General features: G+C 39.5%; 3 protein-coding genes, 1 long non-coding RNA gene and 1 pseudogene across 5 annotated transcripts; 3 read left to right on the plus strand and 2 right to left on the minus strand.

The window, feature by feature from the left end:
- Window positions 1-1884: 1884 nt before the first annotated feature.
- Cdk4 (Cyclin-dependent kinase 4) lies at window positions 1885-7847 on the minus strand. Of its 2 annotated transcripts, none has more exons than XM_070213864.1 (7): window positions 7773-7847; window positions 6422-6593; window positions 4407-4572; window positions 3129-3264; window positions 2733-3061; window positions 2537-2672; window positions 1885-2365 (listed from the first exon to the last, which is right to left on the minus strand). In XM_070213864.1, exons 2-7 carry the CDS (start codon window positions 6522-6524, stop codon window positions 2282-2284), a joined length of 954 nt encoding a protein of 317 aa, XP_070069965.1. In that variant the 5' UTR covers window positions 6525-6593; window positions 7773-7847; the 3' UTR covers window positions 1885-2281. The 2 variants fall into 2 exon arrangements, with proteins under 2 accessions (XP_070069965.1, XP_017001859.1); XM_017146370.3 differs by having other exon boundaries at window positions 7426-7840.
- Window positions 7848-14004: 6157 nt separating this feature from the next.
- Window positions 14005-15921, plus strand: Lst (Limostatin). Its single transcript, XM_017146257.3, has 2 exons — window positions 14005-14326; window positions 15263-15921. Exons 1-2 carry the CDS (start codon window positions 14303-14305, stop codon window positions 15641-15643), a joined length of 405 nt encoding a protein of 134 aa, XP_017001746.3. The 5' UTR covers window positions 14005-14302; the 3' UTR covers window positions 15644-15921.
- A 303-nt stretch (window positions 15922-16224) lies between these two features.
- LOC108060602 (venom protease) lies at window positions 16225-20099 on the minus strand. The gene is made up of 4 exons (XM_017146371.3): window positions 19942-20099; window positions 18949-19880; window positions 18680-18887; window positions 16225-17089 (listed from the first exon to the last, which is right to left on the minus strand). The coding sequence occupies exons 2-4, from the start codon at window positions 19208-19210 to the stop codon at window positions 16471-16473; spliced, it is 1089 nt and encodes a 362-aa protein (XP_017001860.2). The 5' UTR covers window positions 19211-19880; window positions 19942-20099; the 3' UTR covers window positions 16225-16470.
- Window positions 20100-20195: 96 nt separating this feature from the next.
- Window positions 20196-21418, plus strand: LOC138912444 (uncharacterized; annotated as a pseudogene).
- Window positions 21419-22482: 1064 nt separating this feature from the next.
- LOC138912445 (uncharacterized) lies at window positions 22483-23716 on the plus strand. The gene is made up of 3 exons (XR_011417992.1): window positions 22483-23055; window positions 23129-23346; window positions 23400-23716. It is a non-coding gene; the product is annotated as an uncharacterized lncRNA (long non-coding RNA).
- Window positions 23717-23895: the final 179 nt, after the last annotated feature.

Raw genomic sequence — 23895 nt, forward strand, 5'->3', positions numbered from 1 at the left:
AAATAGTCATATCCCAGAGTAGAAGGGAATGTAATAAAAACCAACAAAGATATAATTTTTTTCCCATAAATATTCATTTAATTTTTCGACCGTTCCTATGGCAGCTATATGATATAGTGATCCGATTAAAAAAACAAAAAAACCGAAATTCAGAAATATATAAAAAAAATATTCCCAAGAGTAGAAGGTAAAATTTCAAAAAACACCGGAGCTAGAATTTTTTTACGTTTTTTTTTTTGATCCTTCCTATGGGAGCTATAAGATATAGTTGTCAGATCCGTTTGGTTTCGACATATATACTACCTGCAATAGAAATACGACTTTTATGAAAGTTTCATCCCGATAGCTTTAAAACTGAGAGACTAGTTTGCGTAGAAACGGACGGACAGACGGACGGACAGACGGACAGACGGACATGGCTAGATCGACTAGTGATGCTGATCAAGAATATATATACTTTATGGGGTCGGAAACGTCTCCTTCACTGCGTTGCAAACTTCTGACTGAAATCATAATACCCTCTGCAAGGTTATAAAAAGACTACTGTGATTTTTTGTTTTAATCGTCAAAAATAACGTTCTTTTTACTATTGTCCACAAAGTATATGCATGTCAACAAATCAAGTTAACTGTTATTTGTTCATGTCTTTGAAGTGCATAAAAACCAGTTAAATTGTTGACTAAAACTTGTACAAATCTCAGTAGGCCTTTTAAAATAAAAATCTCAAATAACTGTTATTTACGGTCCCTGAAAATAATGATTATTTACGGTCCCTGGCTGAAATTTCTGAAATTTATGATTAACAACTGACCAAAATTTAACAATTCTGTAAACTGTAAACTTGACAGCAGTGCGCACGGACTTGAGTGAAAAGTGCACTGTAAATTTAACAGCGCGCAAGAAATTGAGTGGAAAGTTAACAGTGCGCATGAATTGGAGTGAAGTGAGTATGAATTGGAGTGGAAATCGGTCGTCGAAAAAGAGGCGGAAGTTGGAGGTGGAACTCAATCGATGTTTTAGTGTTTTTATTTCATCGATGTTTATAAGTGTTGGATAATTCCAATTTGGTTTTCGTCTTCGCTGTTTTTCTGTTAAGTTAACATTGAGTGGAAATTGCACTGTTAAGTTAACAGTGCGCAAGAACTTGAGGAACATCGATCCATCGATATTTTAGTATTTTTATTTAATCGATGTTTTTGTAAGTGTTGGAAACATTCGTATTTGGTTTTTGTCCTCGCTGTTATCCCGTTAAGCAAACATTGATTGACGCGTTAACATTAACAGCATTGCAAGCAGTGCCTACAGCGAGGAAACATCGATGTTTTAGTATTTTGTTAAATGTCGATGTTTTTGTAATTTTGGAAACGTCGTTATTTGGTTTTTCCGATCCTATCGGTTTTAGAGAAATAATGTCGTACGAAATTAAATACCAGTTGAACTTTCAAAAATACCATTTACGTACCAATAAACTAAATATTAATTCCCCGTGATTTCTTTGTTAAAAAATGTAAACAATTTTTTAAATTATCAAAATGTATTTTCATTCTGAAAATGTGTTGAGGCTACATAATTTATACCCTCTGTACACTGCCATTTCAAAGCGATCACACAGAACCGAGTTGATGCGAATACGAAAAAAAACAACATATTTACATTTTTGAACCATGAATTTCCTCCATTGCAGTTAAAATATCTAATAAATAACTGACTTTGGCCCTACATTTATTGGCCCGGCCTAAACATAAATTATTCAGGGGTGTTAAAAAATCTCTTTCAATTATACAGTTTCCCTAATTATAACTGCTATTATCTATTCTAGCATCCTCGATATCCCCTTTAAATCCCATTATCAAATTATTCCAAATAAAACATCAAAATAATATTTGTTGTTGTATTCTGTATATATAATTGCATATATAAATGTTGTTGTACAAAATTTTGAAATTGTATAATGCATTCCTGAACTTTGTGTATCACATTTCGATTTGGAGGGCTCTGTAGCGCCCTCGAGAATCGTTTCACATTTAGCGGTTATCAGTTGATCGGCAGTAATATTTATACGACGCGACAATGGGTGTTTTTACACTTAGCTTACGACTACAAACATATTAAGGTATTCTTTAATCTTTATTCCGAATCCGGATCCGGACACAATAACTGGACTGTCGCGAAAAAAATAAACAAAATGCTTCACTACACTTAAAGGAACATTGTAACAAGAACGAAGCGAGGCCGTAATGATTAGTCCACTTCCATTATCTTTCTGGGAAATGTTTTAGGGCTATAGTGGCTCCTGCTGGAAGTACTCGTGCTCCAGGCAAGCCAAGGCGGAAGGTCGCAGATGGAGGTCGTAGGATAACATTTGCTGAAAGAAGGGAGGGAATTCAGGTATGAGTATCTACAAAATAGGTGTAACTCTACAGATATTACTTAATACAGATTTCTGGGTTTATTTTACAAGAAAAATTTAAACAACCAACAGTATTTTATTTTTGCAGATTTACTAATTTAAAATATTATGAAAGATTATACTCACATTCAATAGATCATCGGCGTATTCGCACAGAAGTGGGCAAAAGTCTTTTGGTCTCTTTGGATGCCGCTGGGGAAAATGTTCCAGGGCCACTGAAATAGTCTGCGGCCATTGCTGCTCAGTGGGTCGACCAGTAAGTCTAGAAAATAATATTTTTACAATATAATTTAATAGAAACTCTATAAATAAGGAAACCCACTCGAAGATGCGGTCCAGCTGGTTCTTTTCAGAGGTTCCCGGGAACAGAGCCCTGCGGTTGAACATCTCGAAGATAATGCAGGCAGCACTCCAGATGTCCACGGTGCTATTATAGGGCTGGGCAAGCAGAACTTCGGGGGCCCGGTACCACAGGGTCACCACCACCGAGGTGAGCTTCATTTCCGATCCGTAGGTCTTGGCCAGGCCAAAATCGGCTATCTTCAGGTGACCCTGCGAGGAGACCAGCAGATTCTGGGGCTTCAGATCCCGATGGATAATACGATGTGAGTGCAGAAAGTCCACACCAGTTAGTAGTTCCCGAGAAAGGCGCTGAAAGAGAAAATTATATTTAAGGATTAGCTATGGATTTCAGTGGTAGTATTATCTCAAGACCCACCTGAATTGTAGCCGGCGACATTCCCGATTTGGGTAGTCTGTCGATCAGATCCGAAAGATCCTGCTCCAGGTGCTCGAAAACCAAAAGTATCAAAAGTTGCCCATCGCGCTCTAGAAACTGGCATACTTCGAACAGTCTGGGGAAAGAGGGGTAAACAAAAATATATATATATTTAACAATTGTTTGATTTCAACGTGGGAAAGAGATGGCTATAAACAAATGTTGAGAGATATAGAAAGAGTGTTATAAAATGCTGCTGGCCTTACTAGCGCCATCGGCCATACTGCGTTCGTTTTGGGTACTAGGCGAAGCACTCGAGACAAACACATGCGCACATTTACGATATCGCGATCAGAGAGCCAAAGAGAGTGGTAAATTAAAGAGAGTAAAGATCGTACGGTTCTCGCTGGCAGAGAAATAAGTAACATTAATGTTAACAGGCATTTCTGGCAGTTATTCTAACAGAGATTTTGATTTGTTTAAAAGTATATAAATATATTTTTACCAAATAAAATACCCCTCAAGACTACTAGTTATTATTAATTTTGTACACTAGACTTGTATTTAATAAAAATTTATAAATTGGCTTTTTATTGCAAGTTTTGCCTTCTACCAAGACTTTTCCCCTCCAACCAGTAAAAATACTTTTAGTTTCAAACAAAACAACAGTCGCAACATCTGCTACTTAACATTCTGTTGTACGAACCTGCTCTCCCACTCTCTAGGTCGTACGATATTCATATACCTCTCGCGCTCTCACGCTGTTAGCTCGCTTTATCGTAGGAGAGGAGAGGATCGCAGATATCGATATCGACTGCCGGCTATCGAACCTGTTAGCCGCGCGCTCTGTTAATTCAAATTCCCAACGGCCGCCGCATATTACTTAATGCCAATACAAAATCGGCGAATCTGCGCCTGCAGTTACGGCGGCGTTATCAGCCTGAGCAGAGTGGCGCCGCTCCAGAGTTATTTGACTGGCATATGCCAAAAGCGTGGGCGAAAACAGGGGACGGGGGGCAAAAGCGGGCTGTTCACCCCTCCTCCACCTGCAAATCGGCGGAATATTGCGGCTATAGCGTGCCAAGATAAACAGAAGCGTTGTGACATTGCAGGAAGGTTCTTTTTAAATTGCTTTGGCAAATAGTTGGGGCGCCACTCGGCCTCAATAGCCGGTGATAACACACAACAAACACACCCCTTATATTTAGCAATATAATTGTAAAAAAATGCCATAACATGGCTTAAGATTTGTGCTTTAGTTTGGCGTAATATACTTACTTGACGATATTTGCATGATTGCTGGCATTCAGCTGTTTAAGTAGCGAAATTTCCCGCAGCGTGGACATGGGAACTCCATTCTCATTCAGCGAGATCCTGACCTTCTTCAGCGCCACTATATTACCGGTGATCACATCTCGGGCTCTGTAGACAGTTCCATAAGCACCTGAAAATAAGGCCAAGCAAAATTGGATCAAATTCGCCGAATGACCGAATCAAATGGTAATGCTAATCAGAAGCAAAAACAGAGACACAAAAAAAGCCCCAAACCCCCAAAAAAGCAAGGCCAGATAAGAACACGTAAAACTGGCGAAAATTCGCACAAGGTACGAAATAAAAATAAAAGGCAACCAAAGTCAGCTGTGCTGATAAGATGGGCGAGAAATGCCGGCTGATTGGCGGTATCTGCCATATTCAACTATTCAGATTGCAGAAATGAGAGACTCACGGAGAGAAAATTACCCCTAATTGATCGTCGATTTGGCATTGATTCCACTTATTTCTGACAGATGTACCATTTCGGTATTGTTTCGTTTTCTTCTTGTTATTTTTAGCATAACGATTGAAATGAAAATCCATTTCATAAAATGTACACTTTATTTTAGTAAGCACAGTACCTATGAATTAATATAGATGCTTTATATTTTGTATAGAAGTAAAATAAAATGTATGAAATATTTCATAATATTTAATTGATCTCTCAGGTACAAAATGATCTTAATTTCCCCCTTTGCTCAGGCGGAGAAATGCGAAAAGAGAGTGCCAAGAGGCGACAGACCCCCAATCAGAATCAAATACCAGAGACAAAATGTTGTCACCGGAAATTTATCGCCCGTGCGGCCAAATGGACGGACGGAGACGTGCGTGGGGGGGCAGGAGCAACCAGACATCGGCTATTTCGGTTGACATTGACAGACACTCTGTACCATATACTAAATACTACATCTCTCAAATAAATGGAACTGGGGGTGGGGGAGGTGGTAGGTTTTGGGGGTCTCCAGACCACCTGGCTTGTGAACTGTGCCGCTATTTCGACAGTCAAGCACAAGGCCGAGAGCTCGACTTCGACTCGTTTTGGACGTCGGCTACTGGGCTCTCGATTTGAAATTGTCAAAAAAATAAACTCGAAAAATTGCGCACAGACCAATGAAACAAAAACAAAAACAAAAAATGAAAAAACAACAATGAAAGGTTGGAGCGAAAGCGAATGGCAAGGGGCAATAATTGAATGAATGCGAACAGAAAAACAGACAGACGAAACTGTAGGTGTGTGTGCCGTATAACAGATGAAATTCAGAGGGTTGCGAGGAGGGGAAGGGCCCCATGAATGGTTTACCTTCCGGCTTTAAGGCCCCCTCCCCCAAAGCCCCTGGCTCGCCCAACGACCAGTAACAATATCCATCATTAACATTCGCCTCTTCACAGCTCGGTGACGTAATTGATTTGGGCTTTATTTACAAAAAAAAAAAACGAAAAAACGATTCGTAATTGCTACCCAAAAAAAAGCCATGGGCCACTTGTCAGATCATCGATCTGGGTTCGAAATTGCTTTTGAATATCTAATATAAAAACACGTGGCCCACTGAAATAGACCTAAAAGTATGCAGAGGAAACCCCGAAAAGGGGAAGTTTTGATCGTGTGGCTTTACCCAGCCAACTTTTCCCCTTTTTTCCTGATTTTCCATGCTTATTTAGTCGTGGTTTCAAAAAGTTTGGCCAAGTGCACTTAGAGAATGCGCTACAAAGTCATTTAGCACCAATAAATTAAGTTTATTAACAAAACCATACATTTGCTTTTAAGCTCAATTAGCCACCAATAAAAAAGTCGTTAATACGACTTAAGTAAGCAATAGAGCTACTAAAAATGTAAACTCAAGAACGCGCCGTAACCAAATAGCCAAGAGTTTGTAAACAAATTAAAGTAAATCGTTAATAATCCGCACAGTTTCGTTGAGCAGCCATAAATAAACAGAAACGCCGACCTATCCCAACAACAAAATCCAAAATCCGCTTACCTGTGCCGATGATGTTCAGCTCCTGGTAATTAAATGGATCTCCATCGCCGAACTTTTTCCCCTGGGACATTTTCTGTCGCTTGAGCTGAGGTGATAGTGACATGTAGCTGGATTTCTGACTGGTTTTAGGGGTATTTAGCACTGTTTACAGGAGGTACGACTGCGACACCAACTGTAAGTAAAGATATGTAATATTATCGATCTGCGTTTAGTTATCGATATATCCTTTTGCCACAAACGATAGTTAACACAAGGGAGAGAGAGAGAGAGAGACAGCCCCTACCTGATTTTATACCTGTTGCCTTTCTAGATAACCCCAAAACTCGCGATAAAGACTGGTGTGACAGGTGCTAATGGGCCCGAAAAAGAAGTGGAAGTCTGGCTATATGCTCTGCTATGCTTTTTCTATCTCTGAGAACCAGCACACATGGAGAAGTAGAGCCGGCGGTCGTTGAACCTCGGTTAATGTTTTCGTTTATTTGTACTTTAATTTTATGTCTAACCGATCGCAGGGGGCACTAACTTTAGTTATGATTTATTCATGTTCTTTTCGGTCTGCTCTTCGGCGTCTGCCTTTTGTGGCTTCTTTCGTGCATCCTGTTAGTTTTTGTTAAAACTATTGAAATTAAGAAATATGATCTATTGTTATGGAACTATGTATATATTTCCTTCGAAGGATAATAAAGACTTTGTTGATAACTTGCCATTATAAAACTATAAACTTTTCTCTCAGTGCACTTTTTTGCCAGTAAGTATTAACACCGAAAAAGAACCCGAATAATTTGTTGTTGCCATTTGTCAATTAATTCTAATCGCGAGACAACCGAAACAACAATAACAAATAACGCAACAAAAAAAGCACAAAAGTTATGGCAAAGAGAGTGGGTAGGTTTCGAGGAAAAGAATTATGAGGTGTATTAATCTGAAAAATGTAGTTTTTGTTGCACTAGTTTTCTCTCTCCCTCTGTTTCACTGATAAGACAACTTTGTAGGTTTCACTTTACATTTTTTTCCGGTGTATTTCAATGCCAATGTTGCCGTTTTCGGTCGGCCTTTGTGCGAAATATTAGTTAAATATTAAAAAATGTGTTTTTTATTTGCCCAGCGACTCGCACACACACACACACGCACACCGCTAAGTGATCTTCACACACACACAGGCTGGCACGCACACAGGCACAGATATATATCTATACATATACGGTTTTATTCGCCTTGACGAAATTTTGGCATTTGTTGATAATCCAGCAAGAACCCGCACGACCAGAGCAGCGCGACACGAATTTGGATGCGAACACGGCCAGTGGCGCGGCGGCAGCACTTTAATTAAGTTTTTAAAACAGCGATTTACCAATTTTTTACCAATATTTGTAAGACCCGAGTGTTTTGGTTGCTTGCTTTGCTCTGAAACACTTTTTAAGCGATTACGATTTTTTACCAATATTTGTAAGACCCGAGTGTTTTGGTTGCTTGCTTTGCTCTGAAACACTTTTTAAGCGATTACGATATTCCCGTTGGCCTTAACAGAGGCTTCTCTTTGCCTGTTATCGCGATCTGTTGGCTGACAGCCGGTGCTTAACAGTCTGTTGTCGCCAGCAAAACGGCTTACCGTTAATTTCGAAATTGTTATCAGCGACCGTAACAGAATGGATAATATTTTAAACTTTCTTCTTTTTTTTAAGTACTACATTAAAGATTCAGAAATTTTTACGATATTTGAAAGCATTTACTCGAAATGGATAACTATACAGGAACACAAAATGGAACTTTGTGAAATTTCCACGAACCATTTCTAATTTTCCATGATATTTGGGTGCTCTTGAGTAAAAGACCCATACAAACTTATGTTCCATCACAATACAAAAATAAAAATACAAAAAACCGATGTTTGCCGATATTTGGAATTACATATGTGGCCTATATAATTGGACAATACATCACGGCATATTATTCCTGGAATCTACTGTCCACTTTAACCGAAATTAAAGAATGCAGTGGACAGTAGTTTCCAAGAATAAAGATTAGGAATTTTTACAATTGGTTTTCCATCAGAGAAATCCTCAGAATTTTGGCATTTTTAACTTTGGCGTTGAATTCAAAAGGTTCGTGGAATTTTCACAAAGTTCACAAAGTCAACTATGTTTTCCTGTGTTACATGTCGCTAACAGCACATAACATTTTAGTACATGGATACATCATAATTGAAAAATCCATTGTTCCTGTTGGCTCTTTAGCAGAAAGTACATCAGAAGCAAGACACAAACTTTTCAAGGCTGACAGAAAATATAATGCCAGAAAATGTAGCCGGGTTGACAATATTTCATGTGTTTTTCACAGAGCTATGGATGCGTCTGATCCCTTACTATCTATTTCTGCTAACTAAAACCATTAGGATGCGCCTGCCAGCAGAGGTTGTCGATCTATTCGATTCGCCAATCATATCCTCATGTGCTGGCCACAACATGAAGAAAATGCTAACGGGATGTTAAGTAACACTTTTGAAATTGAGGAAGTAGCAGTCGAAATTGAAAACACAAAAACTAAGAAAAAAGAAGAGTAAGATATAATTTTAAATTTTTTACAAAAATGTGAAACACTTTTTTTTAGTGTTTTTTTTAATATAATAATGGATCCTAAATATGTTAAAGATTTAAATTTAATTTTTCTACAATGTAATACCAAATGTCACTGGAATTATAATTTGTAACAATTACTTAATTAAAAATAAATGTTTGATCACTGTTTAAAGGACAAGCTCCTCACCTTCGGCAAATTGACCCAAAAAAAAATTTCCAACCACCTTCAAAAAAAATATTGTCCGAGCTATGCATGATCATCGAGTTTCGGCTGGGATCAGCCAATAATAATGACCAGCTCGAAAGTGTAGGCAATAGACTGGAAATACTGGGTTCTAAGATGGCTCTTACAAGTACGTAAACTTTCACTTGCGCGTAGTGGACATCGGAGCAAATGACCGGCACATCGGGATCGGAGAAAATGTTCATCTGCCCGGAGACCTTCGTCCAGAGCAAAACCCAAAAAAAATCCTGAGAGCAGAATGGAAAATTTCGACACTTAGACAATTTTGCCGGACTCTATCTTATGGTATGTTATTTTTAAGAACCTAAAAAATTTTTTAAGCCAACATTTTTTTTAAATTTTTTCAACATTTTACTCAGATGTCCCCCCTTAAATAACAGCTTGAAGCATATGGAGATCCCAGGACTGTACGACATAACCCATTTAAAGGGTCGGATTTCCCGCTTACACAATGTCACGGAGATCCTTAATACGGCGTATAGCAAGGAAACGTTTCACCATTAGACTTACAAAAGCCAGATTATAAACTTCCGCAAATTGACCCACAACAAACCGTTTCCAAACTCCGTCAAAGATAAAATTATATTAGAGCTAAGCATGATCATGCAGGCGTGCAGTCGGCGATAAGCTGGAATTGGCCAATAATGACCAGGTCGAAATAATAGACTAGAAATGCTGGGTTCTAAGATGGCCAAAGAAGTAGGGTTGTTAAAACATCGATAGTGGACACTATCGATGACTTTAACTATCGATGGTAAAATCCCCCAAAATATTTTTTTTTCTTAAGGTAGGTAGGTAGAAGTGGTGAGGTCCTCTCTGAGAGCCTCCAAGTAGAGCTGAGCTCCGTTTTGATCCACACCCTCGTAAATTGTTGTCTCCGCGTTCTCTTCAGTACCAGCCTGCATCATTTAGAAAACCTAGGATTGCAGTTATCCTCTGCTTTCCTATTTCTCCCAATGATTCCAGCTGATACGCCCCGAAGTATCTCGCCCTGATATGGTTTAGTGCTGGGCAATGACACATCATGTGCTCAGGTGTCTCCTGTGTGTCTGTTTCTTTGCAGCTCCTGCAATTAGCATTGTACGGAAGCCCCATCTTCATGGCTTGCGTGCCAATGGCCCAATGGCCTGTGATGAGTGCCGTGATCCTTCTAATATCCCTTTTGCTTTTGGATATTAGTTCTCGAGTTCTCTTGCTATTGATGGTTGGCCAGCAGAGCTTTGATCTCCTGAGACCCTGCTTTTCTGACCAACTTTTACTAGCTAGTGTTTTGTAGTGTTCGTGAATCCTTGCTTGGACTGTATTAAGGGATTCAGGTAGACTAGTTGTATAGGAGTCGTCTGCCGACCCCTTTCGTGCAAGTTCATCCGCCTTTTCGTTTCCTGGTATATCATTGTGCCCTGGCACCCATGTTATCTGTACATGGTTGTTTGTTGCTAGTATGTTGAGAGCCGACTTGCAATCGGCTACTAGTGTCGAGTTGGTTCTTGCTGCTGCGAGAGATTTGATAGCCGCTTGGCTATCCGAGTATATCCGTACCTTGGTATTCCTGAGGCATTGCTGAATCGAAAGCTTGGCTGCTTCCAAAATAGCGAGTACCTCAGCCTGAAAAACTGTCGCTGATTCTGGGAGGTGGAATTTCGATTCTATCCCCCAGCTTTCAGCGAAAATTCCAGCCCCTACACCACAGTCCATCTTGGAGCCGTCTTAAAATATACCAAAAATTACAGGGGGATTCCCTAAACTGTTGAATTGCTGAATTGTTGAATTTTGGTCAGCTGTTAATCAGCTGTTCCATACAAAGTCAAATTTCAGAAATTTCAGCAATTCATCAGCCTCGGGGCTGCTGAAAATTTTGTTGAATTGCTGAAAAGCCAGAGTTGTCACCTTTTTTTTAAAAGTCGTGGCAACTCTGTAACATTTTAGTATCATTAGTACGCATTATTTATTTTAAAATCAACTTAGAAAGCATATTTGTGGTTCTTTTTACCTTGGCAACACTTTTAGACAGTAACTAGCAATAATAAATCAAATTTTACATGCTTTAAGTTCCGTGAAACTTTTCAATAAATAACAGCTGTTTGAAAATTCAACAGGAACCATTTTGGGTCGTTCCCTTAGTTGCTGAAATTTTTTGGTGAATTTTCAACAATTCAGCAATTCAACAGTTTAGGAAATCCCCCTTACATGTAAAATTAAAACATTTTTTGAGCGATAGTATCGATTGTGAACCCAAATGTTTCCTAAATTTTGAAACCACCGATAGTATTTAAAAGCATTTATTTAAAATGGAAAATTATTAATTTTATCAGTTTTGGTATTGGTTTTAATGAAATAATTCATTTTAAATAATTAATTTATTTAGCACATTAAGGAAATTCTTTTTTTTTAAATTTTCTTAACTTTCTCTAAAACGTTTATATTAGCTTTTTACACAATAGCAGTAATCCAATATTATTCTGCCATTAAAAGTGTTTAAATTGTCTAGAGTGGGCGGAAGTGTCAAAAGTGTCACTCAACATAGCTAAAAAGTAACTCATTAGATGTAGAATTTATTGACATGAGTTTTTGACATGTCATGCACCCACCCTATTTGAGTTAAAGCTTGGCAAACATTTTCTAACGATCTGGCAAGGCCAAAGGTTTCGAAGTCGAATAAAGCTTGATCAGTTGGGCGCTGAAATTTGAAAACCATGTTGCGAAAACTTTATAAGGTAAGCAATCGCAGTTAACACTCTTTCTTAATCATGTTACTAATTAGATCGGCGAAAATTTCCATGATCTTTGGCCGCAAGCAAAACAAATTAGGGCTTAAATCAAATTAGAGCTCGGCGGTGGAAAGCGAGTGACGAAGCCCGGGAAGTGTTAATTACCACCAGGGTGTATCAGTCGCCCAAAATCCAAATCCGCAAATGACGTAGGCCATTCAAGTACAAAGTGAAAGGGCAAACATAACGACGATCAGGATGAATGGTGGGAAATGGAAATATTAGTTTTTGCGACAGCCGGAACGTGCCCCTTTCTCACCTTTCGAGGCGCCAGCCGATATTGTGATTCAATCCCGCCGGAAAGCGCATCCAATCTTGGCCAATTAGCACCTCGATGAGTCGCACTCCTCCGCGGAAGTCAACGCCCAGCAACGGAGCATATCTCGCCCAATTAGAACACCTGCATTTCCGACTAAACCCCGTAAGAAAAGCCAAGTGATTCATATTAACTATACTGGGATCCCAGATCATAGACTTTGTTCGGAAGCTCCATGAATGAATAATGTTATAATTTTCATGATTTCTGGGAAATATCATCGCCTTTTTAATTATTGAGTTCCGAGTCTGACAAGTAGATGTTGAGGAAAGGATTAGTCAGAAGGCAAAACACGAGAGTAATGCGATTAAAAGTGCCGTTTTGTATAATCCCCCAAGGGATCCGGTCGGATCTGAACATTACCGAATAGACGCAAGTCCCTGATAAGCATTTTATTTTGTTTTTCGCTCTCTGACATTTTGTCGGCCCGTGACGGCGGCGCTTATCGCCGGGCCATTAGTCTTATTGCGTTTCAAACCGGCTCCGAGCCAAAAAACTAATTAAATTGAATTTATTGAACAATAATTATGGGCAAATTGGTTTTGTTCTGGCTAAAAATAAGCAAGAAAAGGCCAAAAAGAACCGTAGAAACAAACAAACAAAGACGCAAGTGAGAGTCTAGACCACGTTCACGTTCTGAGCCCGTTCTTCGGGGGTGTTGACGGGCTATTTGGCTAAATGTTAGCCAATTGAATAAAGCAGCCTGCACTCTCCGAGCCAACCGGTTGGCCATTGACACGGCCAAGACGAGTCTTGGCTTGGCCAAAGAAACCCAAACTACTCGGCGACCAACGTCACTGGCTCTTCAGATTAAACAATTCAAGCTCAAACGCAAACGCAAGCCGAAGACCGAAAACCAAACCCATTCTCGATCCGATCGCAGATCTGCTACTGATCACGTGCGGCCAGAAGGGGGGTTTATCTTTTTCTGGGGGATCCGATCCGATCCGATCCGATCCAGTCGAGCGTGGCTCATTACCATCGGCACTAACAAGAACACTCGACCTTCGGATTACGACTCCCCTGAGGCATGAAAGCCAAGCTCAAGTGCCTCGCTGGGTTGACAATTTTCCAAGCATTCATCCACAAACATGCGTCACCAAACAACAATTTGCATAACTTGGCCGCATAATGATCTCCAAATTGGTTCCGATGCCGAAGCTGATCTCTATGGGAGATCTCTCGACTTTACGACTCCCCTTTGGCTTCCGTGTCGCCTCTGCGGCAAATCCAAATCCAATTCCAGTTCCTCATCCTGTGACTCCATCTGTTTATCCGATCTCCGGGGGATTAGTGTCTTTTTTGATTAGTAAGTGCGTCATGGAAAAAGTTTAATTAATTCCCGCCGAAGATCGGAGATCGGTTAATGCCAAGCGCAAACAAATACGGGTATATGTGACGCATATACATGCTATTGATTTGATATGATATGGATACGATCCCCCTGGGAAGCCGCAGAAGCCTCAGAAGCGTTAATTACGTGACTAGCTGGATCGTCCAAAACTGCAGCGGAGCCAGCAATTTGGCAATTGGACCCTCGGTGTTTCAGAGGCGCGAAGGGGCCGCGATATCGGCAATGTTTAGCGAAACCCAGGTCGAAACCTGTTCGGCATACGAAAGCGTCGGGCAGGCCGTATAAAAATGAATTGTGACAAAAATTCTGAACAGTTGAAGCGCACGCTCAGCGGCGATAGCATCGAGAATAAGTCACAAAACCATCACAACCAACGCTCCGGGGGCCAACAAGGTGTTAAGCGATCACTGATAATAAAGACATCGTCCCAGAATTTACGATCGATCAGAACGGTTTCGACATTCCGCGAGTGCGCACACCTAATTGATCTTTAATCTCTAATCTTTAATCCGCATCGGAACAAGTGACAAAGTGCTCCAACCAGACCCAAAAACAGGATACTCCACTCCACTAATTAAACGAAAGACAGAGGGCTATTAAACGGTACCCATATACACCCATCGATGATGTTTGCATACACTTTGAAAGTGAGTATTTTTCGAGATCGGTATCTGAAAGGGGTATTTGAAATTTATGAGCAAAACACAGGCCAACAAAGAAACGTGTTTCGGCGATTAACATTTTCAACCAAAAATTCACAAATTAAGGCTGCAAACGATACGGACAGCGTACTCTGATTTTTTCGCCGCCGGACAAGGCCAAACGCATTATCATTATCGAATCAAGTTATTCTATTTCTATTCCCATTCGATCTTTCGATCTTTCGATCTTGTGATCTTGATGAGGAAGTGTCGTAAAATCGCTTTATGGTGCGGCTTTGCACTTGATCTTCGTCTGCTTATCCGCAGATCATCCAACCATCCTGTTGGGAGCCTTGATACCGTTTACAAAGTCGAGCTCTTAACCCTGAACCACTAAGGCCCCAACCGGTTACAGTCTCAGTTTCAGTCTCAATCTCAATCTTTTCCTTTTGCCCGCTCTTGATTGAAATTAATTTGTTTTGTCTGCGGTTAAGGTTTTACATAATTCAAAATCGCCGAAAGAGTACCATCACTTCGTTTAGTGGGTGAATCATATGGGTTTCCAGGAACAATAGTTTGGAAAGTTAGTTAGGCAGCATATATTAGAGGCGGTGCATCCGGTTAGATGGCGCCTGGAGATCAGCTGGGTTCGCGGATCATGCTCGATGACGCCTACCAAATTCGAGACGTGCTCATGAATATTTTACGTGCGACTATAAATTAGATTTGATTGCGGTTATATCATTGACTTGGCCAGAACCCCCTTCTCCGCTACCCATTTGGTTAATTTAAATTAATTATTGTATGCTAATTCCCAGCATAAGCGCTAAGAGCAGACAGGTTCTGGTTCTCTGGCACCGCTTGGTTCTGCCACTGGCCTCCAGTCGCTATTCACACCTTTCAAAGTCTCTGACTCAAGCTTTCTTTCCTTGTTCCTTGCAGGTTTCCTCCGTGATCCTGGTGGTCCTGTCGGCGATGGCATTGGCAGCGCCCCAGCTGCAGGAGGTTCCCCACGCCCTGCTGGACATCGAGACGCCCAATCAGTTCAGCTACAATTCCCCGCTGGCCAACCGGGATAGCCTGCAATCGAAGCCGTACTTCGACTTCCTGAGCACCCTCTACGCCCACGACACGGCCAAGTCGAACCTGTTTAGGCCCTATTCCGGCCGCCAGCGAAGGGAGGTCCAGAAGCTGGATCGTCCTCGCAGGGCCATCGTCTTCCGGCCCCTGTTCGTCTACAAGCAGCAGGAGATCCGCAGGCAGGAGATCAAGGACAGGCAGGCCGAGAGACGCCACGACCTCAACCGAATCTACCGGCTGTAGTCTTTTGTATCCAATCCAGTGTCCATCCAGCCATCCATCCAGCCGGGATGTTGGCCTTCTACAGGGTCCTCTAGCACTTAGCCACCTACACTGTGTCCTAGCCTTAAGTAAATATGCACTGCAGCACAACAAGAGAGAGAGCACTCATCGCTATATATTATATGTATACCCATTCGCACCGCCACCACACCACCCACATCCTCGTAGAATAAGCCCAGATGTTTGTTATGCCACTTGTTATCGCGACGTTTGATTAAAGCTAACAAAACTGAAATCGACACGAGCGGAGTGTTCTCTTGTGGGAGGGGCCCTCGGGATTTGTTTAAGCTGTTATCAGAATTACCGAATTCCTAACGTAACTCATGTGACCGGCTTGGGATCTAGTTTTGCTCTAATTGCACTTGAAAGGCTATTAACCGGATCTTCGGTGACTTCTTTATCACTCAGCAGTACAGGTTTATATTTTCTTAATTCGATTTGCATATGAATTTTGGGTGTTTTATTTACGGTTTCATAAATATACATTTTCCTTATGAATTATGCTTAGAAGAAGTATTGAGTAAAAGTAGTTTCTACTCATATTTTTCAACCATAATTTATTTTGCATTTGTTTTGAGTATGAATAGCTGAATATTAAGTTGTGCCATAATAAACATTTCTAAAGAGTGCATTGAACATCTTAATTTAGCACGTAATTGATTGAAAGATGGGTACTTTGTGCGTAAAATATAATTCATTCATAACATATCGTTACTAACCAAAGGTACAAACTTTAGTTGCCACCTTTCAGTTAGAGTTGCGAATTACTTGTTTAAATATTTACCCGCCTACTCGCCCCACACGATATTCTCGATCCAGTCGGTGTAGAGATGGACTCTGGTGTAAACACTGGGCAATCCCTGGACACCGCAGACCAGTCCGTATGAGGTGATGCCGATGACCTGCTTGAGGCAGGAGTACGTGGGATGCTGGACGAAGACGGGGCCGCCGGAGTCGCCATAACAAGTATCCGCACTGGTGTTCCGAGAGCCTGCACACAGTTGGGTACGCACATCGATTTTATGCTCCAGCCGCTGGCTGCACTGATTCTCATCGAATCTTTCCAGGGTGACTTTGAGGAGATGCGAGGAGGAGTGTCCTCCCTCCGATGTGGCTCCCCATCCTGCGGCTGTTACCCGGAGATGATCATTTCCACTGGCCAGTGGAAGGCAGGCAGGTGCCACATACTCGTTGAAAATCGCCTCCCTTTCCAATTCCACAAGGGCAATGTCGTTCTTGCGACTCCCAGTGTCATCATCCTCACCATAGGCTGGGTGAACCACATAGTTTACCACCCGGAAGTCCTGCGGCTGAGCATCATCCGAGTCGCTTTTGTAGTCCAGTTCCCCCAATCGAACCACATATTTGGGGCAATCGTAACTGGGATCCAGACGCTGTTCCTTGGTCCTGAAATTAATAAGGAAAAATTGTAATAAAACTTAATTAAATCTTTTACTTTAAGCCATACAGAAATCTAATGAATACCCTGAAGTATAGTGTCTTAACAAGCTGCAGAATAGAAAGGATTAATTTATACACATTCGGCTAATAAAATTTTCAAACTGGATATAAACTAGGGGTAAGTCAATAAACCGGGAGGTTCCGCCTTCTGAATTCCAGCTAGATACAATTTTGTGAAAAATCATGTTTTAATCATGATGTTTTTCTATCTTTTTTTATATATGGGCACTTCCAAAATGTCGCTCGGGACATTTGCACACCTTTAAAGTTGAAAAAAAATTGTAAAACAATGGATTTTAATTTTATTTATGGGATTTTTTTTTCGCTCTTCCCAAGCTCTATTTTTGGTAAAAATCTTGATTTTGTACCACTTTTAGTTTTTAAAATATCGGTAAAAAACTGCCGTATTCGCTCGGGACAAAAATAGAAGTGGATTTCGGGGAAGTTCATACAACACCAGAAATTAGCGAATTCTGATGGAATATTTGAATGCGATTTTTTTTAGAATGTTGTTCAAACATGTCGCTGTGAAATGCTTTTGGTTTTACTCAAAAATTCGTTGCCGTTTTTTTTTTTATGCAGTTTCAACCACATTCGCTCGGGACATGTCGCTCGGGACATTTTTTCCGACTGTTTTGTAAAGCGGATTTCTTTACCTCTATCTCTCAATTGCTGGATGTTTTGCTTTTAACTTAATAGTTTAGTATGTGAATGAAGCATTCAGTACAGAAAAATGTCACATATTAGCATTCCTATAGGATAAATTAACAACAGAAGACAGGTCCAAAAAATAACAAAAAAATAGCCAAAAACTGATTTTTGCGTATATTGGTGGGGTTTGTCATAAAAATAATCAAACTATATTCCAAATTTGTAGTTAAGCTCAGTATCCAACTAATTAGAAACTAATATCGGGGCAAAATCATGTGGAAATATGTTTCATTCAAGTTTCAAGGTTTTTGGCTTGGTGGACTTTTTTTTGGAAGTGCCCATATATAAAAAAACCAACATTTTTTTTTTAGCATTAAGACAAAATAATTTATGGGGCAAACACAATGGCTTTGACGAATAGATTTGTATTGACTAATAAGATGCCAATTTATGCAGCTCTCTTGTTAATTTTGAACTGACTTCCGAAGAACAAATAAATAAGCAGCTCCTAATAAATTATATTAATCTGTGGTTAACAGTTAACTTTATAAAATGCCTTACGATATGAAATGAAATGATATTATTGTAATTGAACAATGTAACACTTTTTCGAAATTTGTCTATATTAAGCAAAAAAAAGATCGAATTTAATTTTGTAATTATATAGAAATTGTAATATTAAAGAAATTATAAATTTATAGATGTTTTACTAGTAGTAAAATATTATAAATATAATTTATTGTCATTGTTTTCAGGTACTTATGTCTTTAATAATGAAATTAGATGAGTACTGTGTGCATTAGTTAGTGGTGCAATTAAATATGCTTGTACATGCAATTTATAGAATATTATTCTGGTATCTTGGGGCTACGAGATCCCACTTACTCGCTGGTCTCCAAGCAGTGGGCGGCGGTTAGCACGAACTTGGGATGGATAAGTGTGCCACCGCAGTCCCAGTCGATTTGCGAGGAGTTTTTCCCACGCTGACCAAGTAGCGCCATGAAGGGGAATTCCCGGCCAGCGGCCTTGGCGCCACCCACAATAAATGGTGTGGAACGGCAGGAAGCCCTTATCTCGTTATAGCGACGACACTCTGTTTAAAAATACCAATTACAATCCATTGGATACACATTTTTTCTGTGTGTGTAACTGACCCTTTTCGTATCTCCTGAGGCCAAAGTTTCCGGAGAATTGCTGCGACTGGCTTTGCATATTAAGTGGCAGGGGACAGCAGACGATGTCGTTGAACTCGTCGCAATATTTCACAAGGCGTCCAATTAAAGGCAGGTTGAAAAATACAGCCGGGCAATCTGTTGCTGTCAGATCCTTACACTCCCCAGTTCCATTATCACAGAATTCCGATAAAGAATTTCTTAGAACTCCCAAGATCAACAGGATCCCAAAAATCACATGCATTTCGCCCGATGATTAATTTAGAACTGAACTCCCGAATCGAATCGAAAAACCGAAAACTAACTGATAAGAGATCCAGACTATTTTTGCGCTCAATAATATCGGAATACCTCTTTATTTTTATAAAGTTATTTTGAAGAGTCTGTTTTACTCTGGTGTAATTGTTACTTCGTTGGTTCATCTTTGATTTGTATCGTTAATGGTTGAATTTAACTGATAAAACTTTAAGTATGGCTGCTCTTAAGTTTTCTACAAAATACCAACATCCCAGTTGCATTTGGTAGGCCCTGCCAACGTAGTACATTCTTGAACACAAAAACCATCTATATATTTCGCGCCAAATTTGAATTTTGAAAGACCTAATTGGACTTTAGAATGTAATGTAATATTAAAGTTGCAACGTAAGCGTTGATGCCGAAAAAAGTAGTTATTTTTTGTTGGTATAAAAAAGCAGGGCTTCAGAAACCGACTTCAGTTCCAAATTTTCACTATTACTGCAATTTGCCACATAATAATTTAACGTTTTTAATGCAAGTTAACCGCACTGTTTATTCAGGTAATTCTTCATGTGGCCCCTTAATTGAGCAACATTTGGAGATTCGTCCGCAGGAGCCTGGTATCTTACGGCAGGAGTTAGTATTAAAAACATGACAACTTCCCGCAGTCCCGCACACTAAAATAAGAATTAAATTATGTCAGTAATTCCTCGATAATTAAAAAAACATCTAAATTACAAAGCTGTCCATAGCTGGAATCAACGATTAAGGGCAGGAGAGCTGCCAGCAGAAAGACCTTCAAGTATCTGATCATCGTCGCTGGCAATTCCGAATAATGCTACTGTGGGATATATAAGTTATAGGAAACCTTTTATACTCAGAGCCGTGCTAAATGAATTTAATAGGTTCTAACTAGCTTATAGCATGGTTAAATATAAAACAAACCGGAACTTATATGTTATCTTGCAAGATTGTTAAATCTGTTAAATCTTTCCATTTAGGGCTAGTACTAAACCCACGTTTAAAACGTCGAGAAATTTTATTTCATATGAACTTTTTGTTTTGGACGACTTTTTGTTGGGTTGAGTACTACCCTTAATCTGATATAAGTCTTTGTAAGACTTTCTTGGCATCCTGAAGTTTTCAATTAGTTTTCTGATAAATTTTTTTCAAAAGCAGATAATCACTGTTGTTATTGCTTTTTGGAGCAACGAATCAAAATAGTTTGGTAATATAGGTATTAACATGCTACTAAGTAATATTTATTTCATTTGATTAGTAACACGTTAATTGGATGTCATGTAAAGTTTGTGTACAAAATAATCTCTAATTATAATATAGATTAAAACATGTTAGATCAATGTACAAAAGCGGGGATAAAGTTAGAAAGCTGGCTATAAATATGGAAATCAAACAGAGTTTGAGTTTTAATGGTTGAATCGTTATTTTGCCGTGATGTGGATATTCATTGGCTTCGTTTTTCTCATGGTGATCCCCAAAGCCCTGGTAATTTATATACTAGATTTTAATATGGGAGTTATTTGGCTTAATGTATTTCTGTATTTTAGTTTCAATTACCGATGTCGTATGAAGCAATCTTTGTATCCGTCGACTATTCACCGAACTCACTACCGTTTGACTTTTCTAATCTTCGACTGATTGGCCGAGAGCATACATTAAATGGAACTTTTAAAATTCTTGAGGATTTCAACGATGATCACTATACATTTGCAGTAGATATCTATACCAATTCCGCTCGCGACGGCAATTTCAAGCTCATGCCCTTATCCACGCCAAGGAACTTGTACATTGTTTAAGAAACACGGAGACTACCTAAGGGACAGCGTTAAGAACGGAATCAACACCGACCTATTTGTAAACACCAATCCCTGCGTCTTTCCAAAGGGGACGTACTATATAAAGAACGTCACCATTAATGTCAAGCGTTGGCCGACTATAATGCCACGAGGCCTGTGCCGACACGTTGGGAAATTTTATAAAGATGGAGTGCATGTCGGCACTTATAATATTACCACCTCTATTGAAGATCGCACGCCTACATTCTTTGGTGTTTAAATTATAGAATGTCAGAAAAGGATACTTGCAGTCTTTTGCCATTGCTCAAACTTTTGCAGGTCTTTAAATCTTTTTCAAAAATATTTAAGGGTAGAAATAAAGTAAAGATTATAAAATTAGAGTTATATAAGTACATCCTGACAAAAAATTACACAATGATTTAGCTCTTAAATCTCGAAACCAAATTTTCGAATAGAAATAGGAATGTGCTGTGGTCCAAAAAGTTGCCAAGATTGAATTAATATTACGATTTAAATGTGCGTTAATCGGACAATTGCAATAGCCTGGAGCACTCTTGGATAACATGTAAACTTTGTACAAATTTGTCCACATCTGGAATCAATAGTGAAGGTCAGGAGAGCTGTTAGCAGGAGTATCACGTATCTGATTATCGTCGCTGGCAATACCGAATAATGCTACTGAGGGTATTGTAATTTATCCGTGCTAAATGCATTTAAATCAGCGGTCGGCAGCGCCCTATTAAGTGAGCATAGGGTTTTGTTCTGCTGACGCGCTGCTCGCACACGTATAACGTAGAGCAGGGGTCTGCACACACACATCGATGAGCTGCCCAGTGCAAATTACTCACACAAATATAAAACAAAATGTCAACGTATGTGTGTGCCGACCGCTGATTTAAATCAATTATAACTAGCTTGTAGCATGGTTAAAGATTAAACAATATATCATTTTTATTACTTTAAAAATATGTTTAGTTAAAGAGTTATCTAGAAAGATTGTTTGTAAGAGTTAAATCTCTTCATTTAAACTTTATTTTTATTCTGATATGAGTTTTTGTATGACTTTTTGTCACCTGAAGTTTTACTTAAGTTTGGTTGAATTGGTTTTGTATAAGACTTTCAAAAGCAGTCAATCACTGTTGGTGTTGCTCTTTGGAGCGACGAATCAAAATAGTTTTATAATATAGCAGTGGCGGATCTAGGATTTTGTTGTGGGGGGTGATATTAGAACAATTTTTTTGTTGCATACTTTTGGAATACCAAAATTCCTTTCATTTTTCACCCGAGTGGGGGTGATATTTCACCCATATCCCCCCCCCCCCCCCCGTGGAACCGCGCATGTAATATAGGTATTAACAAGCTACTAAGTAATATTTTTTTAATTTGATTAGTAACACGTTAATTGAATATCGTGTAATGTTGGTGTATAAAATAATCTCTAATTATTAAAAATGATTAAAACATGTTACATCAATGTAAAAAAGCGGGGATAAAGCTACAAAGCTGGCCATAAATATGGAAAATCAAAACAGAGTTTGAGTTGTAATGGTTGAATCGTTCTCATACCGCGATATGGATATTCATAGGCGTTTTTCTCATGGTGAACGCCAAATGCATTAAAAAAATAAAGTTAGAAGAACGTTCAAATTAAAATCTGTTATATACATTACCGGTGCTTTGGGAATCACCATGAGAAAAACGCCTATGAATATCCACATCGCGGTAAGAGAACGATTCAACCATTACAACTCATTACTCGGATGTGATCCCCTAAAAGAAAAAGAAAAGTACAGAAGAGTTTTCTTCGAAGTGGCTCAGGGTGATCTCTGGCGGAACCTACGAGAACCGAATAAAAAGCATTAATTTCTGGAACTTCGGCAGTAGCTGCCGCCCACTTTACTGGCCATCACTGTGTTGAATTTCATTTTCTTTCCACAGTTCACTTCCAGTGTGTCAAAACACAACAAAAATGGAAAGTTAAAGCTCCGAAATTTTCCATTGGCGTGAAGCAGTCCTTTCTTCGTGCTTCCAATCCGTACGTCCTCGTTTAACCTTCGTGAAATATGGACAACGATAAGAGCGCTGAATCCATTTTTTATTTATTTAAGAAATTTCTCCAGTGAATGTTGTCTATGGATTTTTCTCTTCCAATACGCTGGCGCTGCGAGCATGTAAATGTTGGCCAGGAGAAAAGGACAAAATAAAGAAGATCCATACGAGCTTTGAATTAGCAGTAGAAGCAGGGTTTGACGACGTAGAAACCCAACCTCAATTCCCAATTCTCCGATCCCGAAGGGCCGCTCATGGCATTCACTCCAACCTACTTGCAAGTACTTCATATAAATTCATACTTTTATATTAATTCACACACCTTTTCAGAATGGAATAACGGAGCACAGAGGAGTTAAAATTTGTTCAAAGTATGAAATACATTGGTTACCGGAGTTTTAAATCTATGCTTCAAGATTCTATTTTCACATCCGGTAATGGATCTGAACAATAAGGTGACGAAATGACGAAGAGCAGTTATGAAATATAAAACAAGAGAGAATGCTATAGTCGGGTTGGTGTCCCGAATATCTAATACCCGTCACTCAGCTAAAGGGAGTGCGAGGGAGATGGATGTATAAAATCTTGATTACGCATAACTTTTTAAAAAATGGTCCGATTTTAAAAATGTCTTCTACATTTCGATAGGTATAAATATGCACAATAAAATTGCATTTATACTTCTCGGAAATCTTTAAAGGTGTGGGCGCTACACACATTTTAAAATCGTTAGTGGGCGATTGTAGGCGTTAGAGGGGGCGTGGCTGAAATAAACTTGCGCTGCGTAGGAAGCCCAAGAATATGTGTGGGAAATCTCAACCTTCTA

Source organism: Drosophila takahashii, chromosome 2R (genome assembly GCF_030179915.1).
Source record: "Drosophila takahashii strain IR98-3 E-12201 chromosome 2R, DtakHiC1v2, whole genome shotgun sequence".
NCBI classification, from domain to species: domain Eukaryota; kingdom Metazoa; phylum Arthropoda; class Insecta; order Diptera; family Drosophilidae; genus Drosophila; species Drosophila takahashii.

Excerpts from the sequence above, each read along its gene's own strand:
- Cdk4 (XM_070213864.1), bottom strand. The coding sequence starts at position 6,524 with ATGTCACTATCACCTCAGCTCAAGCGACAGAAAATGTCCCAGGGGAAA. Across the intron at positions 3,265-4,406 it reads AATCATGCAAATATCGTCAA|ACTGTTCGAAGTATGCCAGT; the intron begins GTAAGTATATTA and ends CTCTTTCCCCAG. Across the intron at positions 3,062-3,128 it reads TGTCGCCGGCTACAATTCAG|CGCCTTTCTCGGGAACTACT; the intron begins GTGGGTCTTGAG and ends TTTCTCTTTCAG.
- Lst (XM_017146257.3), top strand. The coding sequence starts at position 14,303 with ATGATGTTTGCATACACTTTGAAA. Across the intron at positions 14,327-15,262 it reads TGTTTGCATACACTTTGAAA|GTTTCCTCCGTGATCCTGGT; the intron begins GTGAGTATTTTT and ends TGTTCCTTGCAG.
- LOC108060602 (XM_017146371.3), bottom strand. The coding sequence starts at position 19,210 with ATGCATGTGATTTTTGGGATCCTGTTGATCTTGGGAGTTCTAAGAAAT. Across the intron at positions 18,888-18,948 it reads CCTCAGGAGATACGAAAAGG|AGTGTCGTCGCTATAACGAG; the intron begins GTCAGTTACACA and ends ATTTTTAAACAG. Across the intron at positions 17,090-18,679 it reads CACTGCTTGGAGACCAGCGA|GACCAAGGAACAGCGTCTGG; the intron begins GTAAGTGGGATC and ends TATTAATTTCAG.